The sequence below is a fragment of the Anomaloglossus baeobatrachus genome, chromosome 3 (genome assembly GCF_048569485.1).
Source record: "Anomaloglossus baeobatrachus isolate aAnoBae1 chromosome 3, aAnoBae1.hap1, whole genome shotgun sequence".
Taxonomy (NCBI): Eukaryota; Metazoa; Chordata; class Amphibia; order Anura; family Aromobatidae; genus Anomaloglossus; species Anomaloglossus baeobatrachus.
In genome coordinates this window covers 512,226,714-512,238,981 of record NC_134355.1, presented here as the reverse complement: position 1 = coordinate 512,238,981, position 12,268 = coordinate 512,226,714, and the positions used below count along the sequence as shown (strand labels likewise).

The 12,268-nt window shown below is 51.5% G+C and overlaps 1 protein-coding gene across 3 annotated transcripts in view; it reads right to left on the bottom strand.

Annotated features, from left to right (window-relative positions):
• PLCH1 (phospholipase C eta 1) overlaps window positions 1-12,268 on the bottom strand; it is a 232,913-nt gene that overhangs the window by 118,606 nt on the left and 102,039 nt on the right. For all 3 annotated transcript variants that reach the window (XM_075340717.1, XM_075340716.1, XM_075340718.1), the window contains exon 4: window positions 11,381-11,510. In XM_075340717.1, the coding sequence (XP_075196832.1) occupies window positions 11,381-11,510 (130 nt within the window). The remainder of the gene's footprint in view (window positions 1-11,380; window positions 11,511-12,268) is intronic.

Here is a 12,268-nt window from a genome sequence, read left to right as displayed (position 1 = left end):
GTTTCAGTGGATTTTGCTTTCTGTGCCCTAACACTATGAAATGTAAAAGTTTTCAAATATTCAAGACCTTGGTAAAGGCAATAAAAATCTGCACCAAACGAAAACGTTTTCTGGAACTATATGGTGTACAGTAAGACTTTGAGTTAAGTGTGCACCAACTAAGGCTACTTTCACACTTGCGTTGAACGGTATCCGTTGCATTGCGTTGTGTAACGGATGCAACGGATGTGTTGCATATAGTGACACAACGGATGCAACGGATGCTGCAAAACAACGCAATTCGTTTTGATTTTTTTTTTTTTCCCCGGTTTTACCAGCGGCAGACTATAGTGAACGATCAGCTGATCGTTCCCTGCAGCCGGCCGCTGGGTGATCAGCTGATTGCTCCCAGTAGCCGGCCGCCGGGTGATCAGCTGATCGCTCCCGCCCGCCGGGTGATCAGCTGATCGCTCCCGGCTGCCGGGTGATCAGCTGATCGCTCCCTGCAGCCGGCTGATCAGCTGATCGCTCCCGGCCGCCGGGTGATCAGCTGATCGCTCCCGGCCGCCGGGTGATCAGCTGATCGCTCCCTGCAGCCGGCCGCCGGGTGATCAGCTGATCGCTCCCTGCAGCCGGCTGCCGGGTGATCAGCTGATCGCTCCCGGCCGCCGGGTGATCAGCTGATCGCTCCCGGCCGCCGGGTGATCAGCTGATCGCTCCCTGCAGCCGGCCGCCGGGTGATCAGCTGATCGCTCCCTGCAGCCGGCTGCCGGGTGATCAGCTGATCGCTCCCGGCCGCCGGGTGATCAGCTGATCGCTCCCGGCCGCCGGGTGATCAGCTGATCGCTCCCTGCAGCCGGCCGCCGGGTGATCAGCTGATCGCTCCCTGCAGCCGGCCGCCGGGTGATCAGCTGATCGCTCCCTGCAGCCGGCCGCCGGGTGATCAGCTGATCGCTGTCACTTGCCGGCGCCCGGGCATGCCGGCGGGCGGGCGCTCAGCTGAGCGCTGTGACTTGCCGGCGGCCGGGCATGCTGGTGGCCGGTCATTCAGCTGAGCGCTGTCGCTTGCCGACGGCCGGGCGCTCAGCTGAACGTTCGGCCACCGCGAGCCAAAATAAAGTTTGATTTAAAAAAAAAAAAAAAAAAAAAAAGAGCATGCGCAGTGAAATCCAGAGGATTCCGCTGCTCAAAATAACGTTACATGCTGCGTTCCTCCCGCTGGGCGGAAGCAACGGAGCGTCGCCCAGCGGAAGCAACGCAGCTCCTTTTGGTACAATCCGTCACCCATACAAGTCTATGGGAAACAGCGGAATCCGTTAACGGATTCCGCTGTTTCCCAAAAGGGCGGATTGTAACGGAAGGAAAATAACGCAAGTGTGAAAGTACCCTAACACATTTTTCAAGACATGAGCTGTCACTAACTATTTTGCTTCATGTTGTGAGCAGAATTGTAAAGTGCAAGCAGCTTATGCTCGCCCTTATCTCATCCTCCGCAGTGCAGCGCCGTCATCTCATGCAGTCAGCTGATCAGCGTGTGAGAGCATGTCAGCTGATCAGTGTGTGAGAGCATGTTAGCTGATCAGCGTTTGATCGCTGCGCTCTCATACGCTGATCAGCTGACTGCAAGAGATGAGGGCACTGCTGTTGAGGAATGGATGGAGGGTGAGTATAATATTTTTTTTTAAGTGAGCGCCGTGATGCAAACAGGTGATTAGCTACCTACATGAGATGAGGATGCTGGGCTGCGTTAAGGGAGATTGGAGGGAGAGTGAATTTAGTAGTTTTTTTTTTGTTTTATTTTTTAAGTTTGCAGTGGGATGGGGGGCTTATGTACCAGGAGGGGGGGGGCCATGTACCACAATTGGGGATCATATGTATCAGGATGGCAGACCAGGATAGGGCAATGTACCAGGACGAGGGATCATATATACAAGGATGGGGGCCATATACCAGGACAGGGAGCATATATACCAGGATGAGGGCCATGTACCAGGATGAGGGCCATGTACCAGATTGGGGCATCATATGTAACAGAATGGAGGCCATGTACCAGAATGGGGAATCATATGTACAAGAATGAGAGATCATATGTACAAGAATAGGGGGGTTATACATACCAGGATGAGGGCCATGTACTAGGATAGCGGATCATCTATACCAGAACAGGGGCAATGTACCAGGTTGGGGCATCATATATGCAGTACCAGGATGGAGGGGCCATACGAAGGGGCTGGAATGAATTAATAGCATTTCAATTAATTTTAATGGGGAAATTTAATTTGACATAAGAGCAAATTGAGTTAGGAGCTCAATCACAGAATAAATTAAACTCGTAAGTCAAGATATTACTGAAAGATAAAAAAATTGAAAGCTAAGGAAAACTGTGGGAATATGAGAAGCGCAAAAGCTGGCCACTTTTGATCTGGTGACAGGTCCTCTTTAAAAAAAATTTTCTACATAACATTTTTCTGAACTACAAAACAAAAACGTCCTGTCCACACTACAATCAGGAGACAAAACATAAGGCTACTTTCACACATCCAGCTGTAGCAGTGCGGCACAATCCGGCGCTCTGCTGAAAAAACGAAACCGGTTTTTTTTTGCTGCCGGTTTCGTTTTTCCAGCATTGACTTGCATTGGCACTGCATTGTGCCGCATGGGCTTGCGTTCCGTTCTGGTTTTTGCCGCATGCAGCAGATTTAACCGATGCGGCGGCTGGATGGAACGTTCCCTGGTACGTTTTTTGCGCCGGCAAAAAAAACCGCATCGTGCCACATCCGGCCGCTGCGGCGCATTTTTCAATGCATGCCTATGGATGCCGGATGCAGCGCAACGCGGCAAAAAACGCATCCGGCCGCCGCATGCGGTTTCTTCCACTGCGCATGCTCAGTAGTGTGCCGCAACCAGAAAAAAACGGACGGGCCGCATGTAAAAACTTATGCAAAAGATGCGGTGTTTTCGCCGCATCCGTTGCATAGGTTTCACAGCCGGATTGAGCCGCACTGCTAAAACCGAATGTGTGAAAGTAGCCTAATACAGATGTTATATGAGAGTTTTGACTTGTTTGTTATTAATACTTGTATCTCTTTCAGACATTTTGGAGATGGTGACTGTGATTGTTATATCAGTGACATGTTATTTAGCTTTTCACATTGCGACAAATTCCCTTGGTGTCTGGTTTAGCCCTTGGGGTGAGGCCGCCAGTGTATAGAGCGCCTGTCAGACCGACATTGCAGCGCTATTATGTGTCTGACTGTAGATGAAATGGATTATGTTTTCTCAATATCAAGATGCCGCAAAATACATAAATCTCAAGAATGAATAAATAATACCCTGTCAAAGAAAAACGTTGATTCTCAGTATCAATGTACACAGCAGATATCTCTATGAATGATATTTAGACCTTCGGAGTATCATATATGCGTTTTAAGGAATAAGCAATGTAAAGACAAATAATACTTTCTCCATACTAACTTCTCTGCTGCTTCCTGCTACAAAACAAGAGTAAATTAGATATTTTCTGTCTTGACATAACAGTTTACTGACCCACAACATCCCTAGCAATGGGGTGCACAGCAAATGTCCTAGTCAAGGAACATCTCAAGAGCCACAAAATAAGTAAAAAGTAGGAATCACTCTAGAAAATGCAATAGTTCATCCTCTAGAAGTTTTTTTTTTTGTTTTTTTTTTTTTTTAAGATTGATAACTACTTCATAGTGAAATTTTGGCTGTGCCTGAGTGACCCAACGAATTATCTCTTAAAACCTTCATTTTACCATTTGAAGACTAATTTTCGATCTCCAACATATTCCTTCATTATGATTGGGTTGGTAGGTGAAAACATCCAACTATATTTTGGTTTATACATACCCCCCTATTTTAAAACTCGATATATGTTAAGTTTTGGATAAAGACATACAATCAGGAGTACCGACTATGTAAAGCCTAAGTCCAGAAATAATAAAATATCCAAAGATCCATTAGATACTCATCTGCAATTCTTATGTAAAGCCTTACCCTTCAAAGGCTAAACATTGGTGCTGCAGTTCTCCAAATTCACTAATTTGATATCACTTTCTGCCATGATATACTGTAGATGCAGTGGAGTTGCATCCCAGTTATGGTCGCTGTGCACACAAGCAATCTAGTTTATATCAATGCAGACATATAACACCTATGTTTTTTTACACGTAAACTCATCTCTCCAATTTCTGTTCTATCTGGCCAAAATTGGTGCATGTAAATGGCTATCTGATCTGACACGTCAGCTGCATCCTTCAGAAAATTGATCTGATGCGCTTTAAAATCTGTCTGTCAAACACAATGATTGTGTGTGTAAACAGATATCAAGTAGACAACTCCATAGTAAGGAATGGGTAGGTTTTATAGGTGAGGAAGATGAGAATATCTCTTAGTGTAAATGGCTAACTCAGGACAGAAATGTGAGTGTAAATGCAGCTTTAGGAGTGTGGTCCAAAAAGGCAGAACATTTTGAACCCATCAGTTCTTCCCTAGGACATGGAAGGTGTAAAGCACCACTCAACATTTTTTGCACAGCTGGAGTGGTCATTTAAATCTAAGTCCCCTGCCCCCTGTGTTATAGTCACCTTCTGATGGCTTCATCTTTTACTGCAGCTGCTTATGTCAGTCTCAGCGATTCGTGGATTGCCGGTAGCTCCAGTGTTTCATGGAGAGCACTGGAGATCACAACTCAATATAGGTCTATGAGAGCCTCATTCTGGCTTTCATAGAAATGCACTGGGAGCCTGTGACGTAACTTCTGGCTTCCGGCGAGAGAGAAGTTACAGTGACAAGATCGCACCATGTAACTGGTTGGTAAGCAGTGAAGCCATCGAAAGGAGACGGGGCAGGAGACTTAGATTTAAGTGCCAAAAAAAGCTGAACTGGTGCTTTAAGACATCACTGATCACTGGAGACCACACTCCAAGTGTCTGCCCGGATATGTGTTAAAGAAATAAATGAAAATCCTAGATCGTGTGGATTAGCTCCTATGAAAACTTTGTCACCTACAAGCCAGAAGGTTTCTTTTCACTTGGATAATTGAGTATTCTGAGCAGCAGAAGGCATATATGGTAAAGCCTAAGAGACTTTCTAGTTTCATTATATACCTGCCACTGCTGCACACTTACTCTGCTTTTAATACATGGGCTGAGGCGTGTCCTACATGGGCTGAGGCTTGTCCTATATATGATCAGGCTTGTCCTATATGTGAGTGTCGCGGGCGGGGAGGAGGGTGTCAGCGCACCGCGCTCACCCCTTCTGCTCGGGTCCGGCAGTTGCTCCTGGTGGCTCGAGCTGCGGGCCGGATCCCGGGGTGTCTCGAGCGACACTCCTCGCCCGTGAGTGAAAAGGGAGTTGTTTGTTGGGATTATAGTTCGTGACGCCATCCACGGTTGTGGTGATGGCACCACCGCTGCTCAGTGTGAGGGTCCCGGGGATGGTGATGGGAGCAGCCAGGTGTTGTGTTGCCCCTCCGTGGGTAGGGGTTGGTGATCCCGGGGCCCAGTGAAGAGATGTGAAGTGTAGGGCCTGGAGGGCGCAGGGACGCGGGGGCAGCGCTGTGCCTTGCGGCACTGTGGTACTCACTCAGCCTGAGACACGGACACAGTTTGTACGGTAAACCAACGGCTGGTAGGACGGTCCCACAGACGGTTGCACCTGCACTCCCGGTAGGTGACGGTGACGTCTCTCTTCCTTGCACCTGTTTGACTGATGGTAGCGGTGGATTCCCTCCGGTTACCCGCTCCCCGACTGCAATCTGGGCCGGAGGAGCTCTACACTTTGCCCGCAGGCGCTGGCCCTGGGGAAACTGGTGCCTTGGCGGTGGCGGTGTCTCCCCGGTAATGGTCGGGCTGTTGCCGTCAATCGGGACTTTGCTGCTGGGGGATCTGCGTCCCCTTCACTGACGGATTCGGCAAATTGGGCGACTCCTAGCCTTGCCGGGGTCCGAGAGGCCCCTGCCCTGGTGCTGACTGTCCTTCGGAACACTGCTCCAGACCACCGGGCACACAGCCAACGGGGTCCTTCCAGGAACTTCCAAACGGTCCCCCTCCGGACAGTCACCGCCGTCGCTGACCTTGCTGTTCTAGCCCTACACACAGCTGGGCTCTCAGGCTTCTCCTTCTCTCTGCTCTGTCACCACTTCTTGCTTTCCTCCTTTTCCACTTTCCTTTCCTTCACTTTCACTTCTTGTTTGTTTAAGCTCGTCCCTGAGCTGACTGCACTCTTGCCCTACCCGGGCTACTCTGCTGTTCACTCCTTCATGTCTCTGACTCGACTGCCTGGTAACTTCCTGCCTCCAGAGTTGTGAGCTCCTTGGTGGGCGGAGCCAACCGCCTGGCCCACCCCCTGGTGTGCATCACAGATTCCTGGAGGGAGGCAACAAGGATTTCTGGTTAGCAGGTGTGCCTACCTGGAGTGTGGGGTGTAGTGGTGTTGTTATCTGTGTCCCCTGGCTTGCCCAGGGCGACACATTCCCCCTTAGCAAAATGCAGACCGTCCGCGGGCTGCCGTCCTACACCGGTTTTATTTTTCTGTAAAAAGGGGATAACAGGGTTAAACATAACATAAGCATTTTCAATCAACTCTTCCCAAGACGGGAGGCACATTTTACTTTTAACGTTTCAACGGTGTACGGTCACGGTTTCCGCTCTCTCCCACCCAAGCAACCTGGCCCTGATGCTGCCCCTAAAGCCCAGGCAGCACCCCTTGACCCACAGTCCAGCACACGGTACCCGAGCGGGATCTGTCCTTCCCTCCAGAGGGTAGCCACCGGTTCCTTTGGTGGCTGGGCCCTGGCCTGCTCTGCTCAGGGCCCTCCCTCCAACCTGCCTCTCCGGAGGCGGCACTGCGGAAACGGTAACGGTACCCAACATATTTACAAGCCACTAACGTTTGTGGTTGCCCTGCAGAGTTCACGGGCTTGTCCATGGCTAGTTCCCATGCATTAACTTTAAACGGTCCCCACGGGGACAACGGTGCCGGCTCCAGCCGGTTGCAAATCAACAACAAATCAGGTGACTTCTTCGGTCATCATCTTTTCATATCATCTTTCAAAACTTTTCAACACAACAAGCAGGTGGTCCCAACGGGGACGGTGCTGCGGGCCTCCATTGCCCTACTCCGGTCTTTCAAGCGCTGGGGCTGCTGGCAAGGGGTAGAGGTCTGCGCTCGCTCGGGCCTCCGGGCCCCTCCTGAGGTTAACGTCCAGCGCAAACCATCCTCGCTCCCCAAAGTGCCGGGTATACTGCACAATATCTCCCGGCATCAGGTTACGGCCGGGATGTTCTTCGGGCAGGTGAGCATGCACGCCCCGCCGGGCTACAAACACCTCGGCCTCCAGGCCCGGCTCATAGATGAACCCGTAGCCCCGGCGGACATCAAACCGCCTCACCTGTCCCTCGTGCAGCGGTCCCCGGTCACGGAAGGTCGCTTGCCGGAGATTTTCTTTCTCACGGATCGCTCTGGCCACCAGCTCGGCCTTCTTCCTTTCTCTCTCGGCGATCTCCAGGCCCAGCGGTACCGGCTCCCTATCCCAGTACGGCGCTGCTGCCAGCACCGGCGCACGGGTCGGGCCCCGCGGGACATCCAGAACGTTACCCACTGTCAGGAAGGTGGGTGGCGTATCCCGCGGTGTCATGGCCTTGGGCGCTGCCCTGCAGCAACAACCCGGCGCTACCTCAGCCGAGGTGTGGGGGATGGGCCTAGGGGCTTTCCGCTGCTGGGCCTTCGGCCTGGAGCGGGTCATCGGCTCCGGCTCGGGGAGTCTCTCAGGGGATGCCTCCGGTTCGGTCTTCGGAGTCTTCCACGGCAACACTGCGGACTTGCTGCGGGCTCCGGCTACAGGTTGGCCCGCTTGGGCGGGGATGCTGGGTACTGCTACCGGTTGCGGTGGTAGCAGGCCTAGTGGCGGGGTCACGGCCTCCGGGACGGGTGGCGAAGGAGGCGGCGAAGGGAGAGGGCTTGGACCGGGCCCCACAGCCGCGATGACCGGCCCCTCAAGGGCGTCGGGACGTGGGTCACTCACCCTCCCTTTCTCCGCTTCCTCCTCGCGTCTCCGCACGGTGGCTACAACGTCCGCCATGTCGGCCTCCCACTCCTCCATGAGGAGCTGCATCTTCACCTGCAGCCGTTGGTAGAGCTGCGCGGTCCGGATCTCTACCCACGCCGCGGTTCCAGGCGCGGGGGGCACGGTGTCGCGGGACGGCATCCACATGACGGCTGGTTCGTTTGTTTCCAGGAACGGGATGTTTGCAGAGTCCTTGCGTCCCTGCTTTTATAGCGGCGACTACATGCCGCCAGCCGCCATCGCGTCCCCCTTAGCTCTTTCCGGCCCCTCCTCTCTCGGGGCGGGGTTTTGGCCTTCGCGCCTCTACTGCTCGAGAAGACGCTCGAGCGGGAACTTTTCGCGCCAAAGATGGCGGCTTCTGAAATTTTTCTGCCGGATCCCTCCGGCGGTAACAAGGCGCACCTCTACCTGACGGCAGAGCGGTAAGATCCTGTTCACAGCGCCAAGTTGTCGCGGGCGGGGAGGAGGGTGTCAGCGCACCGCGCTCACCCCTTCTGCTCGGGTCCGGCAGTTGCTCCTGGTGGCTCGAGCTGCGGGCCGGATCCCGGGGTGTCTCGAGCGACACTCCTCGCCCGTGAGTGAAAAGGGGGTTGTTTGTTGGGATTATAGTTCGTGACGCCACCCACGGTTGTGGTGATGGCACCACCGCTGCTCAGTGTGAGGGTCCCGGGGATGGTGATGGGAGCAGCCAGGTGTTGTGTTGCCCCTCCGTGGGTAGGGGTTGGTGATCCCGGGGCCCAGTGAAGAGATGTGAAGTGTAGGGCCTGGAGGGCGCAGGGACGCGGGGGCAGCGCTGTGCCTTGCGGCACTGTGGTACTCACTCAGCCTGAGACACGGACACAGTTTGTACGGTAAAGCAACGGCTGGTAGGACGGTCCCACAGACGGTTGCACCTGCACTCCCGGTAGGTGACGGTGACGTCTCTCTTCCTTGCACCTGTTTGACTGATGGTAGCGGTGGATTCCCTCCGGTTACCCGCTCCCCGACTGCAATCTGGGCCGGAGGAGCTCTACACTTTGCCCGCAGGCGCTGGCCCTGGGGAAACTGGTGCCTTGGCGGTGGCGGTGTCTCCCCGGTAATGGTCGGGCTGTTGCCGTCAATCGGGACTTTGCTGCTGGGGGATCTGCGTCCCCTTCACTGACGGATTCGGCAAATTGGGCGACTCCTAGCCTTGCCGGGGTCCGAGAGGCCCCTGCCCTGGTGCTGACTGTCCTTCGGAACACTGCTCCAGACCACCGGGCACACAGCCAACGGGGTCCTTCCAGGAACTTCCAAACGGTCCCCCTCCGGACAGTCACCGCCGTGGCTGACCTTGCTGTTCTAGCCCTACACACAGCTGGGCTCTCAGGCTTCTCCTTCTCTCTGCTCTGTCACCACTTCTTGCTTTCCTCCTTTTCCACTTTCCTTTCCTTCACTTTCACTTCTTGTTTGTTTAAGCTCGTCCCTGAGCTGACTGCACTCTTGCCCTACCCGGGCTACTCTGCTGTTCACTCCTTCATGTCTCTGACTCGACTGCCTGGTAACTTCCTGCCTCCAGAGTTGTGAGCTCCTTGGTGGGCGGAGCCAACCGCCTGGCCCACCCCCTGGTGTGCATCACAGACTCCTGGAGGGAGGCAACAAGGATTTCTGGTTAGCAGGTGTGCCTACCTGGAGTGTGGGGTGTAGTGGTGTTGTTATCTGTGTCCCCTGGCTTGCCCAGGGCGACACATGAGGAGTTGTGTCTTATATGTGCTAAGGCTAGTTCTTTATGTAAGTAAGCTTGTCCTATATGTGATGAGGCTTGTCCGATATGTGATCAGGCTTGTCCTATATGTGAGGAGTTATGTCTTGTATGTGCTAAGGCTAGTTCTTTATGTAAGTAAGCTTGTCCTATATGTGATGAGGCTTGTCCGATATGTGCTGGGGCTTGTTCTTTATGGCATGCGGCTTGTTCTATATGGGCTGAGGCTTATCCTATATGTAATGACGACTATCCTATATGTGATGTGACTTGTTCATATTGTGATGCGGCATGTTCTATATTGGCTGAGGCTTGTCCTATATTCAATATGGCTTGTTCTATAAGTGAAAAGGCTTGATCTATATGTGCTAAGGATAGTTCTTTAAATAAGTAGATTTGAACCTAGATGTGACATGGCTTGTTCTAAATGTGAGGAGTCTTCTTGTATATGGACTGACGCTTGCCCTATAAGTGATGAGGCTTGTCCTATATGTGATGAGGCCTCTTCTATATATGATGAGTCAATTCCATATGTGGTGAATATAGCAGATCACTCCTGCTGGCAAGCCACTATAACTATCTAAAATCTTTTTTTTATAGTGTGTTAATACAACATTCTATCCCCCTCTGCTTTTTTCTTGGATCTGCACTCCCCCCATTTGGCACAGGCGATTTTAATCAGCAGGAGACTGCAGGAGGGGTCAGCCTTTTTTTGCTCCCAGTTCACATATGGGAGCCAGTGGGAGGTGAGTGCACAGCTCCTCTCACAGTGTGCTGGTACTGTGTGGTGGCCGCTGTTGTGGTGGTGTCGTGTCAGTGGGGTGGTGTGGCCTGGAGCCTTGGGGGCTTTGCCTTGCAGCATGGGCGCTGTGAGGCACCAGGTCGCCCGCCCTGCTGGCGCTTTGTCGCTGCAGCAGTGGTTAGTCCACAGTGCCGCACTATAAGTTTTAGATTAGGGACCCACTCAATAGGTTCGCCATGACGTGGCAGTGGCTTAATACAATCTGATCAGAATGGTAACAAAGAACCTCATGTTCTATTTAATTTTTTGCCTAATGGCTTTAGATCATTATATTTTTTTGGGATGTGCGATCCATGTCTTTTTCTTTATAGTGTGTTATAACTATCTAAAATGTGTGTTTCTACACAACCATCTATGATTGAGAAAAATGTGCAGTAATAGACAAATTCATTGTACCCGTAGAGGAAAACATTATCTAAACTGCCTAAATTTCTTCCTCCTATGATATCTATTACAGCTATGATCCTGAACCCATTATGGAGAATAAAAATGCTTTATATAACTAAAATGGGAACAATTTGCCTAGTAAATAATGTTTTTAATGTGGCAAAATATCTTAGATAACAATATTAACTTGTTTATAACTCACTTTGATATCGCTAAACCAGTCAAAGTAACGCACATGTAATACAAAATGGCACTAAAAGATTCATGTTCGTTTATCGTAGTGATACAAAAGTGGACAAAAATGAATACATCACAATGGAAAGCGGCTTTTTAATGTAAAAAATTGCGGAGGTGATCACAAAGGTGTTTTGTTCGTGTATAACATATCCAAGCAGACACTAACCTGGAACATCTGCCGGACCTTCCTGCGAGGTAAATTCACATTAAGCTTATGCATGAGCTGGTAGATTTCTTCTATGTTCAGTAATCCATCTCCATTCTTGTCGGCTTCTTCGAATGTCTGTTTTACCCATGTATGAATCCATTAAGGAAGTGATAAAAGAAAGAAATCTGACCTAAATATGACTAGAACATACGCTAAGAAGGCAGTCTGCAAAATAACTGGACACATGTTTATATCCTACAATAAGATTTTCCTGCAAGAGTTCTCATGTCACTGATGATACAGATTTGTAAAGTACAGTGACATTTATACAAGGTATGTTTGAGCACTGTAATAATATTTTAGCTTTTTTAATGGACTAAAGGCTACTTTACACACTGCGATATCGGTCCCGATATCGCTAGTGTGGGTACCCGCACCCCTCTGTTGCGCGACACGGGCAAATTGCTGCCCGTGCCGCACAACATAGCCCAGAGCCGTCACACATACTTACCTGTCCGGCGACGTCGCTGTGACCGGCGAACCGCCTCCTTTCTAAGGGGGCGGTCCGTGCGGCGTCACAGCGACGTCACTGAAGCGTCACTGAACCGCTGCCCAATAGCAGCGGAGGGGCGGAGATGAGCGGGACGTAACATCCCGCCCACCTCCTTCCTTCTGCATAGCAGCCGGGAGGCAGGTAAGGGGAGCTTCCTCGTTCCTGCGGCGTCACACGCAGCGATGTGTGCTGCCGCAGGAACAAGGAACAACTTCGTTACTGCTGCAGTAACGATTTTTAAGAATGGACCCCCATGTCGCCGATTAGCGATTTTGCACGTTTTTGCAACGATGCAAAATCGCTCATAGGTGTCACATGCAACGGCATCGCTAATGCGGCCGGATGTGCGTCAG